The sequence below is a fragment of the Canis lupus genome, chromosome 7, assembly GCF_011100685.1.
Source record: "Canis lupus familiaris isolate Mischka breed German Shepherd chromosome 7, alternate assembly UU_Cfam_GSD_1.0, whole genome shotgun sequence".
Lineage (NCBI taxonomy): Eukaryota > Metazoa > Chordata > Mammalia > Carnivora > Canidae > Canis > Canis lupus.
In genome coordinates, this window is record NC_049228.1 from 37,841,296 (window position 1) to 37,868,529 (window position 27,234).

The 27,234-nt window shown below is 37.5% G+C and overlaps 1 protein-coding gene across 18 annotated transcripts in view; it reads left to right on the plus strand.

The window, feature by feature from the left end:
- CDC42BPA (CDC42 binding protein kinase alpha) overlaps nucleotides 1–27,234 on the plus strand; it is a 309,366-nt gene that overhangs the window by 115,383 nt on the left and 166,749 nt on the right. For all 18 annotated transcript variants that reach the window (XR_005362267.1, XM_038542788.1, XM_038542797.1 and 15 more), the window contains one exon: nucleotides 4,061–4,209. Coding sequence is in view for 17 of the 18 variants with exons in the window: in XM_038542788.1 (XP_038398716.1) it covers nucleotides 4,061–4,209 (149 nt within the window). In the remaining variant the exon portion in view is untranslated. The remainder of the gene's footprint in view (nucleotides 1–4,060; nucleotides 4,210–27,234) is intronic.

The window sequence follows — 27,234 nt, forward strand, 5'->3', positions numbered from 1 at the left end:
AAAAGAGTGGATACTTATTTTAGATAATTGACTCTCCATAAATAAGAGAATAATTTTCACACCTTGTACAAAAAGAAATTTTATTTTAGATGAATGAATGAATGAACGTGATTCAAAGGTTAAGTTCTTTTCCTTTTAGACCTTACAGCAGCACCCTCTGCTTATTTCTGTCATGGTATTTATGTTACACTGAAGTTGCCCAATGATTTGTGTTTTCTTCTCCATTAGCTGGTAAATTCCATCAAGGCAGGAGCCACATCTTACTCATTGTAGCTCCTCTAATCATAGCGTGATGTTAGTACATAGTGGGTACTCCATATCTGTGGAATTAATGAGCCGCTTTGTTCCCTGTTTGTTTTGTATTCTATCTTCCATTCCCAAGAAAGTTACATCTAGAATAAAATATAATGTGGCAAGTTCTTTACTTTGCCCTTAAACTTGTATTAGTAATAAGGTCAAGCAAGGCCAGGGGCCTGGATCAGGATTGGGGTTTTGGGTAGGGTTAGATGGACTCCATGGAGATTTAGTAGGAAGTAGACCCAACATGACCATGGTGATTTAGTTGGATGTTGTTCTGAACAAAGGAGAAAATAAAAGAATGGCTCATAGCTCTTAGAGATACTTGCTGGGAAATGTCATGGAGAAAAAGCTTTTTTCCCCTGTGGGGTTTTTATTTTTATGCCGTTTCTGATGCATCTTATCTCTCTAACACCAAAACCCAATTACAAGTGTAGTTAATTTTCAAATCATCACTTTTCTTTGAGAATTTTCTTCTGTATTTTCTGCTTGTTGCTTTCTCTAGTTGCTGAATTCTGTTCTAGGAACAGCTAATTTCCGCTGAGGGCAAGGTAAGGAAAGAATATGAGCAGACAGAGCTGGAACTCTGTTTAGCAGCAGCAGCAAAGGAAAACAGAATAATTATGTATTTATAATTTTTTATGCTATCTCAGGAGATTTGTTTACTGGAGAGGAGGTTCAGTAAGGCACATGGAGAGGCTGGAAGGGAACGGATCCAGGGGCTCAGGGTTTGTAAAGAGGAAGCATGAAGCAGATTATGGATGAAAGCAGGTGATAGGAACACCTGGGTGGCTCAGCGGTTTAGCGCTGCCTTCGGCCCAGGGCGTGATCCTGGAGACCTGGGATCGAGTCCCACGTCAGGCTCTCTGCATGGGGCCTGCTTCTCCCTCCGCATGTGTCTCAGCCTCTCTCTGTGTGTCTCTCATGAGTAAATAAATAAGATCTTAAAAAAAAAAAAAGAAAGTAGGTGATAGACAATGACACAGTTTTGAGTGTGACCATCGGTAGCAGAAATGTTGAGATGAATGTTTTGTAGCAGTTTTCTGGTGGACGGTCGTACTTAGACCTCAGGAGCCTGGGGTGGCAGGAGTAGCTATTGTACGCGTCAAGACAGGAAAGCTTTTGATGCAAGGAGCCTTTTGTCTTTTTATCCTCTGGGTTTTTCCTGCATGTTTAGTACAAAAAAAAATCCTGATTTGCACCTAAGGACTGTTTTTTGAAAGAGTGAGTTATGTTATTTATGACTTTTTATATGTAAATAATCGATTTCAGTTTTAATAGCAGACATCTTTATTTGGAAAGTTTTTGTGTTTGCTCTTCTATTCAGAGTACTTTAAAGTAGTACATGTGGATTTCTTCTCCGCAACCATTGCCACATCTCGCAACATATTTATGCTAACACAGTTTCATTACATTAGATTAGTTCTAATCTTTGTGATGGAATCTCTTAAACATGAGGCCTAGTAAATAGAGCAAGTCAACCATAGACCAGGATTTGAAATACATTGTTCTTCTAATTTTCAAGGATTCAAAAAATGAAATTAGTTTCTTTTATTTAACAAAAATTACCCATGCTTATAATTATAATGTATAGTAATAAGAATATGAATTTTCTCAAGAATCTAAATCTTAAATGTTAACCTGATGATATCACTGAAGTAATATCTTCATTTGGTAATAAAATAATTTTAACTTCAAGGTGTTATAAGTGACATTTAAATATCTTCTATTTACTATCCTTCACGCTGAGTGCTGTACTTTGAAGAAGGCATTATTATTATAGATAAAAAAGATAAGAAAATAAAGTGTCAAAGAAATTAAGTAATTTTTCAAAAGTCACTTATAACCCAGTGTCAGAATTTGAATACAGGTGTCTCTGACTACAAAGGTCTTCTTCCATTGCCTCTCATTTTCACTCATTTAAAAAAATATGTGTGTAATATAATATGCACACTCATATGAGATGCATGCATTGCATATAAAGCAATCTAGAACAATACCAAAAAGCTATGATACCAGGGATAATCTAACAACCCAGAGCTAATCCCTGTGAACATTTTAGTGCCTCCAACTTGTCTTTCTTTTTTGGCAAACACACACATGGTACTCCCTCAATACTACTTCACTTCTGACATTAGATGTGTGGGTTTTCAACTCATCAGGAAATTCTGCGACACCAGCAGAGTGTCCTACAGTTTAACTCCGTTCTGACACTGTCTCCCTGGAGACAACATCAGATCCTAGACTAAGTGTTCAAGTCCTACAAAACCCCCTCCTCACTCCCCCCACCCCCAGTTACACGTTCAGGTTATTATCTGTGCTTCTGACTCACAGATGAAAGATTGGAGATTCCCTGCTCCTCAGACATGTTTGATTCTCTAGAGCTGCTCCCCTGCCTCAGGAACAGCTCCATGAAGGAGGTGCACAGGGCAAGATATGATGGAAGAGGCATGAAGCCTCTGCAGAAGTGCACCATTCTTCCCGCACCGCCGCCATTTGTTTTCCAAGCCAGAAGCTCTCCACACCCTATCCTTTTGGGTTTTTATGAAGGCTTCATTAGATAGGCATAATTGATCAAGTCATTGGATGTTGATTAATTCAGCCTCCAGGCCTTCCCTAGAAATTTCCAACCTTCTAATCTTGGTTGATTCCCTTGGCAACCAGCCCCCATCCTTAGGCTACCTAAGGGCTTTCCAGAAGTCACAAGTGTGGTTGAAAAGGGGTTTGTTATAAGTAACAAAAGCTACCTTTATCTTATCGCTTAGGAGATCTTTTTTTTAAGGACTTAATTTATTTGAGAGAGAGCACGAGCTGGGAGAGGGACAGAGCGGGGACAGGCAGAGGAGGAGGGGAACAGGGCTGAGGGAGAGGGAGAAGCGGACTCTTCACTGAGTAGGAAGCCTGACACGGGCTCTATCCCAGCACCACAGGATCATGACTGAACCACCCAGGTACCCCTACTTAGGAGATTCTAATGGTTTTTAGGAGTGCTGCCAAAATATATATAATAAATATAATATAATAATATAATAAAATATAATATAATATATAATAATTACATTAATATACTATATACGATATAGCTATATTAATATATGCAATATATTTATTTATTTATTATAAATCACAGTATCCTACAAATAGACTCATGAGAGTCTGTATCTCTACAGACTGTAAACTCTAAAATTAGTTTACTTCTATTTATACATACCTAAGAAAAGTCCATTCTTCTATTTCTGTACTGTCAGGAGTGAAAAGAGAAATATGCATATGATGGAAATTATTATATTCTATATATTAGTGCTTTCCAAGTACTGGTCCAGGTGCTGGTTTGATAAAGTTGTTAGCAGTCCAACAGGAAATAAAGGAAAATGTAGTGATGATGAAAATGAATTTGCTCAGCATAGTAAAGGACTGTCTTATATTCTGAGTTATTTTAATCATTTTTGGAGAATTCATGTTTCCTCTATGAAATGTTGGTCAAACTGTGATGTACTATTATAGGTGGTGATGATGATGTTTTCCATGTTGTTACTTTGTGAAATACAACAAAACAAGGGTGTGTTGTTCCCTGCTTCAGGTTTTTAAATTTTATTTTACTGCTTCCTGAAATTTACAAACCTTGTACTAATTGTCTTATGTAGTTTCTTGTAATTAGCAACAAAAGTATCTGACCCAGTGCTATTTGACCTTGAATTACATTACATATATTAGTTTTTCACCCGTATTATGTATTGAGTACTTTTTCTTTTTTCATTCCCAGTACTTGGTCATGGATTATTATGTTGGTGGGGATTTGCTTACTCTGCTCAGCAAATTTGAAGATCGATTGCCTGAAGATATGGCTCGATTTTACTTGGCCGAGATGGTGATTGCAATCGATTCTGTTCATCAGCTGCACTATGTGCATAGGTAAGATGCCATGCAAGAGTGGGTTGTGTGAATGTCACGGAGACACTTCTGTTGGAAACTGTACTCTTGATGGCCATGGGATAATTTTGTCTTTGTAAACTATTTGACAGGTACAATGATTTACTTAAAGTCTTCCTACAAATGTGTGTTTGATTGTATACAGCTTAAGATGGAATGAAAAGAAAAAAGTGGGCCTATTTACAAAATGATTTTTTTATTCAGCATTATTTTTTTAAAGTTTTTATTTAAATTCTAGTTAGTTAACATATAGTATAATCCAGGAATACAGTGTAGAGATTCAACACTTCCACACAACACCCAGTGTTCATCATGACAGGTGCATTCCTTAATCCCTATCACCTGTTTACCTCATCCCCCCACTTACCTCCTCTCTGCTGACCCATCAGTGTGTTCTCTGGAGTTCAGAGTCAGTTTATTGGTTTGCTTCTCTCTCTTTTTTTCCCCTTTGGTCATTTATTTTGTTTCTTAAATTCCACCTATAAGTGAAATTATGATATTTGTCTTTCTCTGACTTATTTCACTTAGCATAATACTCTAGCTCCCTCTTTGTCAAATGGTAAGATTTCATTTTTTATGAGTAATATTCCATTGTGTGTGTATATATGTATCTATATACATAACCACATCTTCTTTAGTCATTCATCTATCAGTGGACGCTGGGGCTACTTCCATAGTTTGGCTATTGTAGATAATGCTGCAGTAAACCTTAGGGGTGCATGTATCCCTTTGAATTAGTGTTTTTGTATTCTTTGGGTAAATACTCAGTAGTGCCATTACTGGATCATAGGGTACTTGTATTTTTAACTTTTTGATGAACCTCCATACAGTTTTCCAGAGTGGCTGTACCAGCTTGCATTCCCACCAACAGTGCACGAGGGTTCTCCTTTCTCCCAATACCGGGTTATTCTTATACCTGTTGACACAGGCTAAAAATCTCTTTCTAATGTTAACAGCTTATAATAATTTATGTGTAATAAAAATTTTTTTAAAAGTATTGGATAGTTTAAAACGCAGACTCATATTTTAAAAAAAAGTAAGAAACCATCACAGAGTTACTTGTGAATTAATCATTCAAATGAGAAACTGAGTTGTGCAAAATGTGAGAAAGAATGAAGAGGCGCTGAGGAGAAGCTGGTGAAGGGCCTGCCACATTAGAGGGAAGGAACTCACTTTGTTGAGTCAGCTCCAGGGCTTCTGAGTCTGTAGGTTGGAGGGGCTGGGGAATTGGCATTTCTGACATGTTCCTAGGTGCTGCTGCCACCATTGCTGTGGCCACCACACTTTGAGTACTTCTGCTCAGTAAACACAGCAGCGACTGTTCCTTTGAAGTTGTGGGTAATGCACAGGACAGGAGCATGGATAGAAGAGAAAATTTCTGTTTTAGTGTTGATTTTGTTTTTCTTTTATGATGTGGGTGTCTTTTTTTTTAAAGATGTGGGTTGATTTATTTAGTAATGAACTTCTAGGACATTATTAAAGGGAGAATTTTTTTTTTAAAGGGAGAATATTTTGATTAAAAATTTTGTGTTTATGAGATCTCAGTTTGGCTCTTGCATATTCATATGTGTTTCTCTGTTGATATCTAATAGTCACAATTTTTTTTAGAATAAAAACATGACATGAAAATTATAAAATACAGTACAGTTCTTAAAATAATATTATAGTCTTAAGACCAATTATAGAATGAGAAACTAAAGTGCTTTTGTTACAGTAACCCAAGATCCTAGTTGATGACTGTCATTTAAAAGTATCATTATTGAACATTTAAAGAATGTTAGTCTTGGACAGCCCGGGTGGCTCAGCAGTTTAGCACCGCCTTTGGCCACGGGTGTGATCCTGGACACCCGAGATCGAGTCCCACGTCCAGCTCCCTGCATAGAGCCTGCTTCTCCCTCTGCCTGTGTCTCTGCCTCTCTGCCTCTCTCTCTCTCTCTCTCATGGATGGATAAATAAAATCTTTTTTTTTTAATTTTTATTTATTTATGATAGTCACAGAGAGAGAGAGAGAGGCAGAGACATAGGCAGAAGGAGAAGCAGGCTCCATGCAGGCTCCATGCACCAGGAGCCTGACGTGGGATTCGATCCCGGGCCTCCAGGATCGTGCCCTGGTCCAAAGGCAGGCGCCAAACCGCTGCGCCACCCAGGGATCCCCCCCCTTTTTTTTTTTAAAGAATGTTAGTCTTAGACTCAGTGAGTTCAGTGAAACTTTCTCTTGTTCATATCTAAATTCTCAATAGGGAATGGTTACTTTGGAAAATAATTTGTCTAAATGGGAGATAGTAAATATGAGGTATTTCTACCAGGCTGTGACAAGTACTCTTAACTGATGACAGGACCCTTTCGTACCAACTGTATATGCAGTCTTACAATTCTTCTCAACACGGCATTTTAGATGACAACTATCTTTCTGATGTTGACTTTGGAAAGCCATTTTAACCCCGAGATCTGCTTAAATACCTATAATTTTGCAAGGTACTTAGTGTTAAGTGAGTCCTATGTATCCCATTGTTGGACAGCTATAATGTTATAGAATTTTACTTTATATTAAGCTGAACTTATTTGCCTTATCATTGGTACCAGTTTTGCCTTCAGAACCATATATAATAGTCTAATTTATGTTAATATGCCTTCAGAAGTCATTTCTTCGGGCAGCCCCGGTGGCGCAGTGGTTTGGCGCCGCCTGCAGCCCGAGGTGTGATCCTGGAGACCCTGGATAGAGTACCACGTCAGGCTCCCTGCACGGAACCTGCTTCTCCTTCTGCCTGTGTCTCTGCCTCTCATTCTCTCTCTGTGTCTCTATAAATAAATAAATAATCTTTTAAAAAAAGTCATTTTTTCTTTAGGATAAACATCTAGGTATCTAGTTTCTCTGTTACCAAAATTTATGTACACCTTCTCTCTCCCACTATCTCACATACATATGTGTGCCCTCACCTTGTGCCCATTTCCATACCTCCTCATCCTCCTTCCTTGTCTCTCCCCACCTTTACTTCTCAGTGGACTTGCTCAGGTGGATCAATGCACTTCTTAGAATGTGATTCCCTCTATCAAACGTTTAAAGAAGAAACCATACCTATTCTACAAAAGCTGTTCGGAAAGATAGAAAGAGATGGAGTACTTCCAAACTCGTTCTATGAGGCCAGCATCACCTTAATTCCAAAAACAGACAAAGACCCCACCAAAAAGGAAAATTATAGACCAATATCCCTGATGAACACGGATGCCAAAATTCTCACCAAGATATAGCCAATAGGATCCAACATTACATTAAGAAGATTATTCACCATGACCAAGTGGGATTTATCCCCAGGATGCAAGGCTGGTTCAACACTCGTAAAGCAATCAATGTGATTGATCATATCAGCAAGGGAAAAAACAAGAACCATATGATCCTCTCAATAGATGCAGAGAAAGCATTTGACAAAATACAGCATCCATTCCTGATCAAAACTCTTCAGAGTGTAGGGATAGAGGGAACATTCTTCAGCATCTTAAAAGTCATCTACGAAAAGCCCACAGCAAATATTATTCTCAATGGGGAAACACTGGGAACCTTTCCCCTAAGATCAGGAACACGACAGGGATGTCCACTCACCACTGCTATTCAACATAGTACTAGAAGTCCTAGCCTCAGCAATCAGGCAACAAAAAGAAATAAAAAGCATTCAAATTGGCAAAGAAGAAGTCAAACTCTGTCTGCAGATGACATGATACTGTACGTAGAAAACCCGAAAGACTCCACCCCAAGATTGCTAGAACTCACACAGCAGTTCGGCAGTGTGGCAGGATACAAAATCAATGCCCAGAAATCAGTGACATTTCTATACACTAACAATGAGACTGAAGAAGGAAAAATTAAGGAGTCAATCCCATTTACAATTGCACTGAAAAAGCATAAGATACCTAGGAATAAACCTAACCAAAGAGATAAAGGATCTATACCCTGAAAACTACAGAGCACTTCTGAAAGAAATTGAGGAAGACACAAAGAGATGGAAAAATATTCCATGCTCATGGATTGGAAGAATTAATATTGTGAAAATATCAATGTTACCCAGGGCAATTTACACATTTAATGCAATCCCTATTGAAATACCATGGACTTTCTTCAGAGAGTTGGAACAAATAATCTTAAGATTTGTGTGAAATCAGAGAAGACCCTGAATAGCCAGGGGAATTTTAAAAAAGAAAACCATAGCTGGGGGCATCACAATGCCAGATTTCAGGTTGTACTACAAAGCTGTGGTCATCAAGACAGTGTGGTACTGGCACAAAAACAGACCCATAGATCAATGGAACAGAATAGAGAATCCAGAAGTGGACCCTTAACTTTATGGTCAACTAATATTCGACAAAGCAGGAAAGACTATCCACTGGAAAAAAGACAGTCTCTTCAATAAATGGTGCTGGGAAAATTGGACATCCACATGCAGAAGAATGAAACTAGACCATTCTCTTACACCATACACAAAGATAAACTCAAAATGGATGAAAGATCTAAATGTGAGACAAGATTCCATCAAAATCCTAGAGGAGAACACAGGCAACACCCTTTTTGAACTTGGCCACAGCAACTTCTTGCAAGATACATCCATGAAGGCAAGGGAAACAAAGGCAAAAATGAATTATCGGGACTTCATCAAGATAAAAAGCTTTGCACAGCAAAAGAAACAGTCAACAAAACTAAAAGCCTACAGAATGGGAGAAGATATTTGCAAATGATGTATCAGATAAAGGGCTAGTATCCAAGATCTATAAAGAACTTATTAAACTCAACAGCAAAGAAACAATGCAATCATGAAATGGGCAAAAGACATGAACAGAAATCTCACAGAAGAAGACATAGACATGGCTAACAAGCACATGAGAAAATGCTCCGCATCACTGGCCATCAGGGAAATACAAATCAAAACCACAATGAGATACCACCTCACACCAGTGAGAATGGTGAAAATTAACAAGACAGGAAACAACAAATGTTGGAGAGGATGTGGAGAAAGGGGAAGCCTCTTGTACTGTTGGTGGGAATGTGAACTGGTGCAGCCACTCTGGAAAACTGTGTGGAGGTTCCTCAAAGAGTTAATTGCACTGCTGGGGATTTACCCCAAAGATACAGATGCAGTGAAACGCCGGGACAGCTGCACCCTGATGTTTATAGCAGCAATTCCACAATAGCCAAACTGTGGAAGGAGCCTCAGTGTCCATCGAAAGATGAATAGATAAAGAAGATGGGGTATATGTATACAATGGAATATTACTCAGCCGTTAGAAACGACAAATACCCACCATTTGCTTCGACATGGATGAAGCTGGAGGTTATTATGCTGAGTGGTATAAGTCAATCGGAAAAGGACAAATATTATATGGTCTCATTCATTTAGGGAATATAAAATTAGTGAAAGGGAATAAAGGGAAAGGAGAAAAAATGAGTGAAAATATCAGTGAGGGTGACAAAACATGAGAAACACCTAATTGGGAAATAAACAAGGGGTAGTGGAAGGGGAGGTTGGTGGGGGGTTGGAGTGACTGGGTGATGAGCACTGAGGGGGGCACTTGGCGGGATGAGCACTGGGTGTTATAATATGTGTTGGCAAATTGAACTCCAATAAAAAAGTTAATTAAAAGAATAAAATGTGATTCCCTTTTGAAAGACTATTTCAGCAGATGCTTTACTGAGGAAATATTCATTGAGTCTTCTTTTATAAATAGCTCTGTGCTAAATTACGTACAATTTTAAGTAAGTATAGCATATACTCCTGACTTATAAGAAGCTTCCAGCCTGTTTGGGGACACAAAACACAAGACACAAGTATAAACTAAAGTAGTAGAAGTTAAATAATCAATTAGGGCAAAAGTATAAGAGATGGAGTGAGCCCAGATTGTGAACAACTACTAATAGAATTATACAAGCAAATTACAATGAACTCAGAGAAACAAGTAATAAGCTTAATTCTAATGATGATTTCCAATGGTTATTAACTAAGTGTGTGTTATGGACTTTATCTATATTATTCTAATTCTAACAGTAATTAGGTAATTTGGGTGTCATCTAAAATAGCTGTGGCTCCATTCTGTAGATGAGGAAGCCCAGATTCAGAGACATGGGTCCATAATTAGCATAGCTTAGATTAAAATCTACGTCAGGCTGATGCCAGAATATGCTTTGACATAACATCATATTGCGCATAAGAGAATGCTTTCTTGGTGGGACTTTGTCGAATGAGGAAGCTTTTTGTAGGCAGAGAAGAAGGTATTCTAGAGAAAGGATGGAGGGGAGAAGGTCATAGGCAAAGGGCACGTCTGGAGGAGGGTTGGTAGGTGCTTCTGCTGGAGAAGAGTGCTTGAGTTGAGTTGAGGAAGAGCAATTTCAGTCCCTATTGTGGAAACACTTAAATACTGTGCTGTACACTTGGTATCTTTGTAACCATCAAACTACCAATAACCTTAGGGAATGAAGTATTTAACTCAAACTGTGTGTTAAGTTAGTTGGTTTTACAGTAAATTGCACATCAGAGTTTTCATGTTTTTCCAAATTTCAGAATGTTTTATAATTTTGAACTTCAAGCATATGGAATTAGAGAATACAAAAAGGGAATAGTGGAGACTGACTCTGTTCAGGGAAGGAAATACATTTTTCCCTATGTGTCCTTTTAAAATAAATTTATTTCCAGACATAAAATATGTAATTGGTCTTCTAATAGCACAAACGTTTTCATACGAGAATTTTGTTTTCACTTATGCATGCTTTTATTGAGAGAGAAATGAGCAGTGGAAAGTAGTGAATGATAGGAGTAATCAGTCGTATGTGCACAGCTTCCAAGTGTTCAGCACATTGTCCTATTTCAGTCAAGAACATTTGCAACTTCCTTTGAAATTAAACCAATGTAAAGCATCCTATAACCTGTTTTCAAAAGAGATCTTAATGTGAGATGAAAAAGATACGAATGGGAACATGGAAATACAAATTAAAGAGATTGACTCCGAATAGCTGTAAAAATTGATCTACACAAGGACCCAATAAAGTAAAAATGTTTTCTAGTAATGATATTGCAGTGAAGAAGCACTAAACGAGGTGCCAGGAGACTTATTTACTGTGCTTGCTCCTCCAGAAGCTTTTTAAATTTAGATTTCAAATGATTTATCATTGAGATTACAGCAACTTAGAACTTTTTCTAAAAACAAACAAACAAACAAACAAAACCAAAAAACTTCCTGTAAAGATGAAAAGATGGTGTTTATTAAAGTGTTAATGACTAGCTGCTGTCTGGCACACAGACCATTTCCTTGTCATTGTGTTGAGAAATCAGGGAATGTTGTGTGCTATAAAGGTGAACGTTTATGGCGCTATTACTTTAACTTTCTGAGGCATACCCCATCAGCTTCTCCCCTTTCACTGGAGGCAGGGCAAGGGCGCAGTGGGGTCGAGGAGGGAAGAAATAGAGTGTTGGAGCACTTGTTGGTAGAGTGCCTAATGGATGTGAAATCTTTACAGATTAAAGGTGTCAGTTCTCCCCAAAGAACTGCAGGTTTGATGCAATCCCTATCAAAATTGCAGCAAAGTTTTGCTTTTTTTCCAATCCAGGTGAAAGTATTAGTGTTGAGCTAACCATCCTTAATGATTCTAGCTCCTGCTCTTCTATTTGCAGCTGCTTCCAGGCCTCAGGCTACTGGCTTGTCCCTGAACAGCTGTACCTACCTACACATTAATACATCTCATTTTCAACATGTATGACAGCTCATATAGATATTTTATTTAGAGGAGTAAAGATCTTTTTTAAAGATAAAAACAAACTTACTGCAAAGTTTATATGGAAGAGCAGTGAAACTACAGTAGCTAAAATGGTTTTGGAACAGAAGAAGAAAGTAGGTAGAATAACTACCTGATATTAAGACTTATCATATTGCTACCTAAGGCAAGACATTGTGTATTGGTGGAGGAATAAAATCATAGATCACAAGGTAGAATAGAGAACCCAGGCAGAAGAACATATATACTACCAGCTGATTTTGACAGAAGTGTACAAGCATCTCAGTGGAGGGAAGGATAATCTTTGGGAAATGGTGCTAGAATAATAGACAAAAAGTAAATCTCCTTAAACCTCACACAGATTTAGAAAAAATAATTCAGAATGGATCATGGATTTAAATACACAACATAGAAGTGTAAAACTGCCAGAAGAAAACATCAGAGGGCACCTTCTGGACTTAGGGTTTCATCTTCCTCCTTAGTGAAGAGTTCTTAGATAGGACACCAAAAATTAGTGAAGTGGACTTTATCAAAATTAAAGACATGTACACTTAATAAGGCCCTGGTAAGAGGATGAAAAGGCAAGCTACAAAATGGGAGAAAATATTTACAAATCATATGTATGACAGAGACCTTATATCTAGAATATATAAAGAACTCTCAACATAATCAAAAGACCTCAAACAATCCAATTATAGGATGAACAAAAGACAGGAAGAGACATTTTACCCAAGAGATGAGTGGCAACTAAGCACATAAAAAGCTGTTCAGCATCATTAGACATTAGAAAAATGCAAATTAAAACTACAATGAGTTATCAGTGAGAAGACCTTAGTACTGCTAAAATTAAAAATAGTGATAATACTAAATGCCAGTGAGGATGTGGAAAAAGTAGAGCCCTCACACATTGCTGGTAAGTATGTAAAATGATTTGGCTGATCTGGAAAGTTTTGAAAGTGTAAAAATGAATGAATGAAAGAATAAATAAATAAATAAAACTTACCATGTGACACAGCAATTACATTGGTAGACATTTATCCCAGAAAAATTAAAACTTATATTCACAGAAAAACCTGTATGTACCTGAAAACCCGAACCTGTTCGTGGCAGCTTTATTTGTAATAGCAAAATACGGGAAGCAGCCTGCAAGTCTGTCTGTGGGCAGCAGGTTGGACACCTCTGCTGCAACTGCTATATGCATACAAGGGATTGCTACTGTCAGGAGAAAGGAATGCAGTACTAATAACACACAGCAACCTGGGTGGACCCAAAGGGCATTATGCAATTTCCTGAATCCTTCATCATTTCAAAATGAGAAAGTTTTTTTTTTTTTTTTTTTTTTTTAAGATTTTATTTATTCATGGCACACAGAGAGAGGCAGGGACACAGGCAGAGGGAGAAGCAGGCTTCATGCAGGGAGCCTGAGGTGGGACTCCATCCCGGGTCTCCAGGATCAGGCCCTGGGCTGAAGGCAGCGCTAAACCGCTGGGCCACCGGGGCTGCTCCAAAATGAAAAAGTTTTAAGGAAAAAATACCTCTATTACTTTCTTTTCTAAAGTCTGAAAACCAAGCCCAAGAAACTTTCCATCATACCACACCTGCAATTTGCATAAATTTTGGTGAATTCCTTAAGGATGCCAATTTGCTTAGCTACTGGCCTGCATTTTCTTACCATCTATAAGGCTGGGGCCTGTAATCCAGGTGCCTGGATGTCAGTGGCAGATAGATGACATGCAGATCACAAGGTGAGCTGAGACCACTTAGTGGAACGGTCAGTAGTAAAGAAGATCCAGGACTGAGCCCTGAGGAATTTCAGTATTTCAAGATTGGGTACAGTAAGAGTGGCCAACAAAGCACACTGAGAAGGAACATTAGGAGGAAATAATGAGAGTGTACATAAGGGGTTAAATGGAAAATAAAAGTGAATCAATTTTCCCTTTATGTTTAATTACATTAATCTTAGCTGATGCATTTCAAGCCAACATTTAATGTCCTTTTTTGTGGATACTAGTGTCCTGGGTGTTGGGAATGGCAGGGGGGGCGGCTGTTTCTGTGAGTAATATACTTTTATGTAAGTAATATGCTCTTTACATTCAATTTATTGTCTTTTGAGAAAAGACTAAGTTTAAGAAATATTTCTACTTCATAGCTGTGCCCAAGTTGGACAGATTTTTAATTTTGTAAATTCATTCATTGTGAAAGTAGTGTTCAAGCAGTCCTGTTTTTCCAGTATGCTGCCTGCTTTCTTGGGTGAGGAATTCTGTCCTCATCTTGAGAAATTACTTTGAGATGAGCTTAACTATAATAATAGAGAGCAAATTGAATGACAGCAAAAAACAGGTTAAAAAAAAAAAAAGCAGTAAGAGTTATATACCTAGCCACTGTGGAGAGGTAGAATTAAAGAGTAAATAATGTCATGAACAAGTAGATCAGGAGGACCTCTGGGGGAAAAAGCAGATTTTAATAGCTGATTGGAGGAAGGAGGGCCAAGGTAAACAAGATATACAATGACCATTAAGGTTCAGAAATAAAATTATATCCTTATTTTAATGTTAAAGATATCATTTGAATACTTAGAAAACACAGTGTAAAAACATTTTTGTAAAGACATGTCCATATTTTTTTTAATGCTTTTAACAAAATGGCTGTTTTGGGTGGTCACTAAATACCTTATTTTCAATCTATCAACTCAGATTTGAGACTTGCTGTATACGCACTTTAATTTTCAACTTAAAGTCTGAATGCCAACGTTTTCATCTTTGATTTGCTGAATAAGCAGTTTGTATTTTAAGAGTGTGTCCTTTCTTTTCAATCATTTATTTTTTTTTAAATTTTATTTATTCATGACAGACAGACAGGGAGAGAGAGAGGCAGAGACACAGGCAGAGGGAGAAGCAGGCTCCATGCAGGGAGCCCGATGTGGACTTGATCCTGGGTCTCCAGGATCCAGCCCTGGGCTGAAGGCGGCACTAAACCGCTGAGCCACCCGGGCTGCCCCATTTATTTTCTTAAATGCAAAATTTATTTGTAGCAACTAAACAGTATCATGTGACATATATCTGACTCTGATTAAGTACATGTCAAATGTTGGGTTATAGTAAAGCAAGTCCTAATTAAGTCCTAATTGTAGGTTGAAAAAAAAAAGCCCAACTTATTTCTAAATATGTTAATTAAACTCAGCAATAGACATGTTATTTAAATTGTCAGCTGCAGCTTCAAGCATGCTAGTAATAATGAAAGACACAAAATCCTACTAGAACAACAAAAAAATAAGCTTGATCTGATTAGAATGTTGTGTTTGATTATCCTGTCACATAGTTTTAGATGATACAAGTGGAAAGAGGAAGATGTTTGTGGTGTTTTTAAATACTATATAGATAATCAGAAAGTTGATTCTGGTACCAAAATATTACCAGCCAATATTGTGTATTCAGTAGCCAGGATCTTACCTTGATTTCTTTTTTTTTTAAGATTTTATTTATTTATTCATAGAGACACAGCTAGAGAGAGAGGCAGAGACACAGGCAGAGGGAGAAGCAGGCACCATGCAGGGAGCCTGATGTGGGACTCGATCCCAGGTCTCCAGGATCACACCCCAGGCTGCAGGCGGCGCTAAACCACTGCGCCACCGGGGCTGCCCCTTACCTTGATTTCTGTTTCTTGTGTAGGTTTTACGATATCACCATTTTAAGAGTGGTACTCATATGGTCTCCAAACTAGAACCACATTATTAGAAACTTCTTTGGTAGAGAAGGGAAGGTCATCTATGATTGGCATTGATGTTTTGTCACAGAGATTAGTGATGATATAAAATATTTAATGCTTTAAACTTGTTGACTAGAGAGAATTAGATATGTGTATATAATGTACAGATAGAAGGGCCTTTCTTTATTTTGTATCACCTGTCATTTTATAGTTCTTAGTGGAAATAGATATTCATATATTTGGGTAATGGTAGAGTGTGAAACCAATTTTTAAGATGGAGAATTCTTGGGGTGCATAGGTGGCTCAATTGGTTGAGCGTCTGACTCTTGATTTCAGCTCAGGTCATGCATGATCATAGATCCTGAGTTTGAGCCGTGCATTGGGCTCCATGCTCAGTGTGAGTGTGCTCAAAGATTCTCTCACCCTTTCCCTTTCTCCCTACCCCTGCTCACATGCATGTGCATGGTCTCTCTCTTTCTAAAATTAATAAATCTTTTTTTAAAAATGGAGAATTTTCTTGGGGTGCCTGGGTGGCTCAGTTGGTTAAGCATTAGACTCTTGATTCTGGCTCAGGTTGTGATCTCAGAGTCATGAGATTGAGCCCCAGGTGGGGTTCTGCACTGTGTGGAGGCTGCTTGAGATTCTCATTGTCTTCTCTCCCTTTGCCCTTCCTCCCCTGCCTTTAAAAAAAAAAAAAAAAGAATTATCTTTTCATTTTAAACCCTTCAGTTTTAAAAAATGATCTAAAAGTCACGAACTTCATTTTTTATTATTATTTATTAGAGAGAGAGAGAGAGAGAGAGAGAGAGGAAGAGTTCTCCGTGCAGGGAGCCCAACATGAGACTTGATTCCGGGTCTCTAGGATCACACCCTGGGCTGAAGGCGGTGCTAAACCTCCAAGTCACCAGGACTGCCTCACAAACTTCTTTATTGGCTATACTCGTAGTAGCATTAGATGTAATCCTTGATAATTCACATTATTAAGTAATTATTGATACGTTACTAATTTTTTTCCAAACTTTTTTCACCTACAGGAAGAAAAGTGATCTCTACCTTTTTATACTATTTGCCAGTGATATTCAGGGGATCTTTTTATTATTATTATTTGTTTACGAGAGACACAGAGAGAGAGAGAGAGAGAGAGAGACAGAGAGGCAGAGACACAGGCAGAGGGAGAAGCAGGCTCCATGCAGGAAGCCCGACGTGGGATTCGATCCCAGGTCTCCAGGATCACGGCCTGGGCTGAAGGTGGCGCTAAACCGCTGGGCCACCGGGGCTGCCCTATTCAGGGGATCTTTATTAAAAATTGCTTTAAGATTTAATTGTAAATAGTCTTTTTTAACAGCTTTATTGAGATGTAATTCACATTACAATACAATTCAGTCAATTAAAATGTACAGGGCTTTTTAGAGGCTTTATTTATATAAGAAAGAGAACAGAGCAAGAGAGAGTGAGCATGAGCAGGGGGAGGGGCAGAGGCAAGGGAGAGGGAGAAATACACTCCCTGCTGAGCAGGGAGTCCATTGCAAGGCTTGACCGCAGGACCACGAGATCATCACCTAAGCCAAAGACAGATCCTTCACTGACTGAGCCACCCAGGTGCCCACTGTAGAGATATGTTTAACCATCATCTCAGTCCATTTTAAACCATTTTCATCACTTCATATGGAAACCCTGCACCCTTAGGCTCTCACCTCCCTGTTCCCTTATTTTCTCAATCCTAAGGAACCATGAGTCTCTCTTTCTTTGTAGATTTATGTGTTCTGGACATTTAACATAGATTAAATTGTATAACAGGTCTCTTCTGACTGGCTTCTTTCACTTAGCATATTGTGTTCAAGGTTCAATTGTGTTGTACAGTTCACTAGAGTATGCATCTCAGCTTAGCCAGGTTGGCTGCCTGGTAAAACTAAAACAAGATTTCCTAGGGATTTTTGACAGGGAATCACAATGTACATAGCATAACCCAAAATTACTCAGTCTTCAGGAAATTATGATTGTCTTACGAGAAAAAAGTGGACTGATAGCTCAGGATGACCCAGGTCACTGAGTTTTGAATTACAAGAATTATCAGGTAAAATCTTTAAAAAAGTACTTATTTTGAACATACTTCATGAAACAAAGGAAAACACGTTTGAAATGAAATGAGATGATAGAAAATCTCAGCAATGAAATAGAAAAAAAGGACCAAATGAAAACTTCAAAATATAAAAAAACAGTGTCTCAAGTAAAAATTCACTGAATGGCTTCTGTATCAGAAAGATGACTTATGAGAAAAAGTCAGTGAAACAGTATTGAAAGCATCTAGAGGAAAATAACATTTTACATACAGGGGAAAAACAATCTGAAAGATCTCTGGTTTCTTGTCAAGACCACAGGGGCTAAAAGATAATTGAACAAAATGCTTATGCAAGGAAGAAAACTATCAACCTAGAGTTTTGTACCCAATGAAAATTTCCTTCAGGAATAAAGTTAAGAGAATGTTTCCAGATACATGAAATCCAAGAGAATTTATTGCTCAAGAATCTTCCAAGAAATGCTAATGACATTTCAGAATGAAGAGAAGTGTCAGCAGAAGGAAATAAGGGTTTTTTTTTATATTAATATATTTCTATTTGTAATTTTTTTATAAATTTATTTTTTATTGGTGTTCAATTGGTGTTCAATTTGCCAACATATAGAATAACACCCAGTGCTCATCCCATCAAGTGCCCCCCTCAGTGCCTGTCACCCAGTCACCCCCACCCCTCACCCACCTCCCTTTCTACCACCCCTAGTTGGTTTCCCAGAGTTAGGTCTCTCAGGGTTTTCAAGAAAGAACATAATAAATGGCAAAATAAAACATCTCAGTGTATATAAGACTTTTTTCTCTTAAATTCTGTATTTTTTTTTAAAGATTAAATTCTTAAAAAAATTTTTTGAGTAATCTCTACACCCAACATGGGGCTCAATCATACAACCCCAAGATCAATGGGATCCCTGGGTGGCGCAGCGGTTTGGCGCCTGCCTTTGGCCCAGGGCGCGATCCTGGAGACCCGGGATCGAATCCCACGTCGGGCTCCCAGTGCATGGAGCCTGCTTCTCCCTCTGCCTGTGTCTCTGCCTCTCTCTCTCTAACTATCATAAATAAATAAAAATTAAAAAAAAAAAAAAAAAAAAAAACAACCCCAAGATCAAGAGTCTTGTGTTCCACCAACTGAGCCAGCCAGGCGCCCCCTTAGGTTCTTTAAATACTTGATTGTTTAAAGAAATTTGTTTTGATAGATATTCAGTGAGTGAATATGTAATATATATGACAACTAACACAGAGATGGAGCATAAACAAATTCTAGTATAATTATCGACCTTTAAAAATATCTTTTTAAAGAAAAAAATCCTATGGAGACAAAAAGAACAAGTGACTTATAGGGGCAAGAAAATGAGTTTATTACTAGACTTTTCAACAACAAAGCTTTATGACAGGTAAAAAATGCAGTAAGTATTTATGATACCCCAGAAGAGAGAACTGGAACACAGTCACTTTTCCAGGTATAAAGAGTACTCACAAATGTCGTTAACTTGCTTGGGAATATCAATCCTGTGAATTCTTCCTGAAGAATCTAGTAATCTGCAAAAATGAGCTACCGAAAACCAAAATGACCGGGGAGACGTCACCTTAAGGACTGGAGTTACTCATTAAGTAGGATGTAGAACTGAAACAAAACAAGTGAGGAGGGTAAGAGAACAGTATTTATGGCTATTTATGTTCTAGTAATGGGCATATGGTGTGGCTAGAAAAGTGGTGGTAGGTTGATAAGTTTTCTTCCTAGTTTCCAGAACTTTTGGGGGGCTCAATCATGTACTGCCTCCATGATTGACCTTTCCCTGAGATTGGAAAACATTAGTAATATTAGTTTCTATCCCTCCTGGAGGTAAAACTGATACCATGTGGCCCAAATAAATTACATCATAAATTACATTGTTAGCCTGTCTGGTGGTCTGAGTCTCCAGGCAAAAGATACGCATATCAGGAATGATATTCCAGTGGCCTCAGCTACCTCCCAGTAGCTGAGCAAAGGCCAGACCTTGGATAAGATTACTTCTTCATGACATAGGACAACCCCTGGCTTTAACCCAAAGTGTTCTCATAGCAAAATGATCACATTTGTTTGGACATCTACATTTAGTATACCGTTTATATTACACAGCAATAGAATGAATATATCATTTAACCAGCTACCCATCCTATAAGGTCATTACATGCATTTTCATATTTTTGTACTAATTAATTACTTATTTCTCTCTTTAAGCTACTGTTTCTGCTGTATGATAAATTTGTGCCGAACTCTTTAGCATAGACTAGCTCATGATTAGCTAAATCTATTTCTTTCTCAGGCTGGTCATTTTATTAGATCCTGAGGAGGCTTTAATCAAATCTCCTAACACATTTAATTATCAGTATTATCATAAGACCTGTTTACATAGTATGACTGAATCTCAGCCAGCCAGGCCAATGTTACAACATACTGCAGTATGGCAGTAGGCGTAACTTGAAAAATAAGAGCTGAAAGGTACTAGCGTATTACCAGTGTGCCACTGAGCTGTTAACCATCTAGTTCATCATCATATCGTGTGACTAAAGCACATTCCCAGAGCAATGCCACCCAGGTTTGCAGGTTTCCATTTGACTGTGTCAGGTAACAAAAGCAGAAGTGCTCTTGGCAACATATGGCTTCAGCCCTTCAGGCATCTGGTGTTATTAAGCTAGATGACAATAACACCTTTTGCTCTGAGCCTCTCACAAAGCATCTGTGTAATCTTGGATTTGCCTCATTGCATAACCCATTTATTCATTTTTTAAACCCTAGTTATTATTCCTCCTTCTCTCTCCTTATCACTTATTTTCCCCAAACTTTTCCAACCTTTGGAAGGGATGTTCGGTTTGACCACAGTGCTAGTCCAAATTGCCAGCAGCAGTGCTCATCTTGCAAGTACCTCTCTCAGTGCCTTCATTCATTGTAGGGTTATAGAGATACAGATTAGTGGGCTGTCTCAACCACAAGGCAGTCCAGCGATACTCCCTGCCAATCTTGGTTTTGCCAGATGGGATGAAGGTGTGACTCATCCCATCAGGGCCTTAAGGATGCTGACATTAGGATTTAAAGGCATAAGTGGAATTTATTGCTTATGACACCTGCAGGTGCAGCCCTGGTCCTGGGGCCCTGCATCAGATAGGGAGGATGAGGTGAGGAAGGGATTATATTATTATACCAGCATCCTCCCTCACTTCCTCTTTCCCGGAAACTGGAATATACAAATTCATACTTGTTAGATGGGGCTTATCCTGATTCAGGGATCCTTTTTTTATCACATTATGGCATTTTGTTTTTGCCTTGAAATATACTTTGCTTGGTAAAATACAGGTATACCAGGCTTTTTATTTTATTTTTTAATTTTAAAAAATTTTATTTATTTATTCATGAGAGACACAGAGAGAGAGAGGCAGAGACATAGGCAGAGGGAGAAGCAGGCTCCATGCAGGGAGCCCAATGTGGGGACTCGATCCCAGGTCTCCAGGATCAGGCCCTGGGCTGAAGGCAGCTCTAAACCACTGCGCCACTGGGGCTGCCCCATACCAGGCTTTTTAATAATGGTATTCATATCCCTCAGATTTTCTTTCATCTTATTTTTATTCTTTTCATTTTGAGCATCTCTTACGTATGTAGCGATTGTTTTTGCTTGTTGATCTAAAAATATCTCTGTCACTTAAAACACTGCATGGGAAATAGAAAGTACTAAATAAGCCTTAGGTGTTATTTTTATCAGGACAAAAAAAAGATATAAAGAGGTCATATTAGGAACAGAACTGTATGTTGTAGATTTAAAAGATAAGAACAGTACAGTGAGTACTACACTCCAATAAAATTTGAAAATGTGGATGAAGTGTGCATTAGAAAGCTGTAAGCCACTGAATATACTCAAGAAGAAATAGAAACCATCTGAATAATGTAAGAACATTTAAAGAAACTGAGTCTGTAATGGGAAGTTCTTCCACAAGACTTCAATCTCATATTCTTAGGCTTTTTGTACCTTTTGCCCCTTTATTTTTAACATCGAAATACATATAAAATACACAAGTGCTAAATGTGCAGTGGTGAGTTTTGACAGTGGATATGACTGTATTGGCATCATTGCAGTCAAGATGTAGAATGTTTTTATCACCCTGAAAACTTCCTTGTGCTCTTTTCTGGTTAACATCTGTTTCTCCAGCCACCAGTTGTTCTGGTTTCTGTCACCATAACTTAGTTCTTTACCTGTTCTGGAACTTCTTATAAATAGAATTGTACATCATGTATTCTTTTCTGTTTGATGTCTTTTTTTTAAGATTTTATTTATTTATTCATGAGAGAGACACACACACACAGAGGCAGAGACACAGGCAGAGGGAGAAGCAGGCTCCATGCAGGGAGCCCGATGTGGGGACTCGATCCCGGGTCTCCAGGATCAGGCCCTGGGCTGAAGGCAGTGCTAAACCGCTGAGCCACCTGGGCTGCCCTGTTTGATGTCATTTTATCAACATAAAGTTTTTGAGATTCATTCAGTTTGATGTATATGATAACAGATTTTTCTTTATTGGTGAGTAGTTTTCCATTATATAAATTTATGACAATTTATCCATTTACCTGTTGATAGCCGGTTGAGTTTTTTTCTCCAGTTTTGAGCTATTACAATATAGGTGTTAGAGACATTGTTTTACTCCACATGGTTTTGTGGATGAAGAAGTTCTCTTTTAAGAAAGCAGTAATTGAGGGGCACCTGGGTGGCTCAGCGATTGAGCGTCTGCTGCTTTTGGCTCAGGGTGTGATCCCAGAGTCCTAAGACTGAGTCCCACATCGGGCTCCCTGCATGGAGCCTGCTTCTCCCTCTGCCTGTGTCCCTGCCTCTCTCTCTCTCTCTCTCTCTCTCTCTGTCTCTCATGAATAAATAGAATCATTAAAAACAAAATAAAAGCAATAATTGAATTCTATATATTTTCAGAAAATTTGAAAGTTTTTGAAAAGCCATTTACTTTACTTTATGAAGATAGTAAAACCTTGATAACAAAACTTGAGGATAGTACAAGAAGAAAATGTTAATATAGAACAGTATCACTTATGAATATAAAAGCAAAGTCCTAAAGAAGAAATTGAATCAAATTCAGCACTGTATATATTTATCAATACTAGTAAGACAAACTTGTTTTTCAATTTAATGTCTCTGAAATTGGGATGCTTTTTAAAATAAATGACTTCTGAAATTATAGTCATGTGTTCTCTCTTAGTGGCACATGACATAGTGATGCATCTTTATAATCAATGAAATTTTAGACTTTGTGATACATGGTATATTAAAAAAAAAAGTAGAGTGCCTAGGTGACTCAGTGGGTTAAGTGTCTGCCGTTGGTTCAGGTTGTGATCTCAGGGTCCTGGGATCAAGTCCCATGTCCTGTCCAGCTCCCTGCCCAGCAGGGAGTCTGCTTCTCCCTCTGATCCTCCTCCTGCAAGTGCTTTCTCTCTCTCTCTCATTCTCTCTCACTCTCTGTCTCTCTCTCTCCCCCACATGCATGCTCTTTCTCTGTCTCAAATAATAAAAAATTGTAAAATGTCCATAAAAAATTCTCATACCTTATTATTGAATTTCTATTGAAAATCTAAACCAAGGATCATACTTAACAGTGAAACATTAGAAACATTCCCAGTAAATTGGAAGCCAAATGAGAATGCTTCTTTGAAGAAAATCCTATTCACAATAGCAACAAAACTGTAAGGTACTGAAAACTATAGATAATAAAACATAGATATATAAAATAAATACATAGATACATAGTTAATAAAAGATAAATAATAGCTGTATAGATGATAAAAATTTTTCTGCAAAAAACATTCAGTATTATTGAAAGACATAAAAGAATACTCCTAAGTAAGATATTCTGTAAAAATGGATGGGAAGAGTCTTACAGAGAAATCAGTTCTTTAATATATAAAATCATTGTGATTCCCATCAAAATCTCAGTTATTCTATGGAACATATTAAGTTAATCCTGGCATTCACCTAGAAGAACCCTGACATTTTAAAAAACCTGGTCTCCTGGTGTAGAGAGGTCATTACAGAGCTTTCATAATTAAGATATTGTGGTACTGGTCTAGTATAGGTGTATACATAGGGTGATCATGTATCTGTTTGCTTGGATCAGTTTCAGATTATGGTTGTTCTGGTGATTATTAATAGGCTTTCTTTTACCCTGAAGACTGTTCAGGGAATTTGCTTTAGCAAGTTCTGAAACAGATCCACTTGATTTATGACCTAAGTGGTGATAGGAATCAGTGGTGAGGTGAAAGGATGTCATTCAGTCAGTGATGTTGGGACAGAAAGAAATGAGATGGGCCTTGATCTCACCCTACAAACATTCATTCCAGGGAGACTAGAGACTTGAAAAATAAAACTTTAAAACTTATAAAATATAGGACATTATCCAAATGACCTCAGGGAGAGGGTAAGGGAGATTTCCTAGGGGATAAACCATAAATTAATGGGAGTAGAATTGTGGTTGCCAGGGTCTGGGGAAATAGGGAGAGGTTGGTAAGAGGGTACAATCTTCCAGTTACAAGATGAATAAGATCTTGGGGAGCCTTGGTGGCTAGTCAGTTGAGCATCTGACTCTTGGTTTCAGCTCAGGTCATAATCTCAGTGTCGTGAGATCAAGCCCCCTTATCGGGGGTGAGGGTGGGGTCCTTGCTCAGCAAGGAGTCTGCTTGGAGATTCTCTCTCTCTCTCTCTCTCTCTCTCTTTCTTTCTCTCTCTCTCTCTGTCTCTTTCCCTCTGCTCCTCCCCACCAATAAATAAATATTAAAAAAAGGTAAATTAATTCTAAGAAACTACTGTTAACATGTGACTATAATTGATAAAACTGTGTTACATAACTGAACTTTTCTGAGAGTAGAAATAAAGTGTTTTACTAAAAAAAACCCATGAAAAACAAAAGTGAATACATGATGAGTTAATTAACTCAATAGTGAGAATCCTTTCACAGTGCATGTGTATATCAAATCATCATGATGTATACTTTAAATATATGACAATTATGTCAGTTATTTCTCAATAAAGCTGAAAATAGTAAAAAAAAATTATAAATTATAAGATTATACTGGCGTTAAATAATTTTTTTTTACAAATAAGACATTATAAACAATGTGGGAAAACAAGCCTGCATGTTGAGAGAGGAGATTTGTAACACATGTAAACTAAGTTTGAGTAAACAGAATTCCTGAATATTAACCAAAAGCCAAAAAACAAACAGCACACAGGCAGTATAAGAAAATGACAAAGGATATTAACTGACCTTTTACAGAATAAGAATGTGAGATAAATAGTGATAATGTAAAAACGATTCTTAGTCTTACTAGTAGTACTCGTGCTTATAAAGTTGAAAATGTGCATGTCTTTCATCATAGCAATTCCACTTCTACATGTAGACGAGCACTGGGTGACATTGGTAAGAGTATTCATTTCAGGATTTTGTATAATAGTAAAATAATTTACAACAATCTAAAGTTGTTGGAAACTAAATTCTAGAATAAGGAGAACTGATAAATTTGGTCTATGAAAATATTCCATATAGCAATTAAAACTAACATACCAGAACAATGTATGTCAATGTGGGTAATGTGTTTTAGAAACAGTATTAGAATAAAACTACGTTTCAAAAGTTACACACAGTTTGTTACACACAGTTTGGCATCAATTATAAAGTTTAAAGAGATTCAGAAAAAGACATAGTCTCATGGTTGTGTGTGTGTATATATACACACACATACACACACACACACATTATATACTAATAATATAAAATACGTGTAGGTATAGTAAATGCCAGGGCAGCGATTGCTAACCTGTGGGGAGTGGATGAAGGGGATAATATGGAAGGGTAATGGGATACTTGGGGAGTGTCAATACAATGCTGTTAAATAATTTCCATTTCATCACTTATTATTTGTTATAAATATAATTTATTTGTCTAAGTTTTACTACTTCCTATTTTCAAATAGCCTAAAATATTATTGATGATTATGAATCCTTTCAGTTTTCCTTTTCTGTAATTTATTTGGTCTTCTTTAAAATCTGAGAAATATGCCAGTAGCAGTATGTGTAGTGACTATATAGCTTAATATTTTAAAAATAAAGAATAAAATCCACTTTTTACACTCATCTAAAAATAGATTAGGTAATTTCTAAGATGCCTTCTAGAAATAAAATATACTTCTTTGATGTTTCCAAACAACAGAAATATCTTTTTATATATATACCTTTCTGACTGTGGGGTAAATTCAAACATTGAGGATAATGAAGCCAATTTCCTATAAAAGTTATTTTCAGTTCATCTGTCTGCCTTTCTTTGTTAAGCATCATCTGTCATCTTCAAGAGATGTCACCAAACTTTTTCTGTAAAGGGCCAAGTAGGAAATCTTTCAGACTTTGAAGGCCACGCTGTCTGTAGTCAGAACTACTCAATTCTGCTATTGTAGTGGGAAAGCTGCCATAGATAATACTTATAAGTGAATAGATGTGACTTTATTTACAATAAAATTTTACTTACAAAAATGGAAAGTGGGCTGGGTTTAGCCTCTAGGTCAGCTTTTGCCAATTTATGATGTATAACACGCAGAAATTCCTTCAATAATACCCTCTTATTGCAGATGGGAAAATGGAGGCATAGAGACCTTAGGTATCATTCAAGTTACAGGACCCTAACCTAAGGAGACATACCTACAGAAATGTCACCATGGCTAATGTCAGAGAGATTACTGCCTATGTTTTCTTCTAGTTTTATGGTTTCAGGTCTCACATTTAAGTCTTTAATCCATTTTGAGTTTATTTTTGTGTATGGTGTAAGAAGGTGGTCCAGTTTTGTTTTTTTGCATGTAGCTGTCTAGTTTTCACAATGTTTACTGAATAGACCATATTTTTCCCCACTCTATATTCTTGCTTCCTTTGTCACAGATTGATTGGGTATATAAAATTAGGTTTATTTCTGGGCTCCCTATTCTGTTCCATTGACCTATTTTTGTCCCAGTATCATACTGCTTTGATTATTAAATCTTTGTAATATATCTCGATTGTGATACCTCCACCATTGTTCTAGATATGTCTCCTCAAGGAAGGGAAGCAAAAGCAGGAATAAACTTTTGGGACTACATTGAAACAAAAAGCTTTTGCCTAGCAAAGGAAACCATCAGCAAGATGAAAAGGCAGCCTATTAAATGGGAGAATATATTTGTAAATGATATATCCAGTAAGAGGTTAATATCCAAAATATATGAATAACTCCTATAACATTATAACAAAAGAAAACCCTAGCAGTCCAATAAAAAAAAATGGACATAAGAACTAAATAGACTTTTTTCAAAGGGTATTTCAAATGGCCAACAGGTACATGAAAAGATGCTCAACATCACTCATTAGGGAAATGCAAATCAAAACCACAATGAGATGTTACTGCATACCTGTCAGGATGGCTAGGATCAAAAAGACAAGAA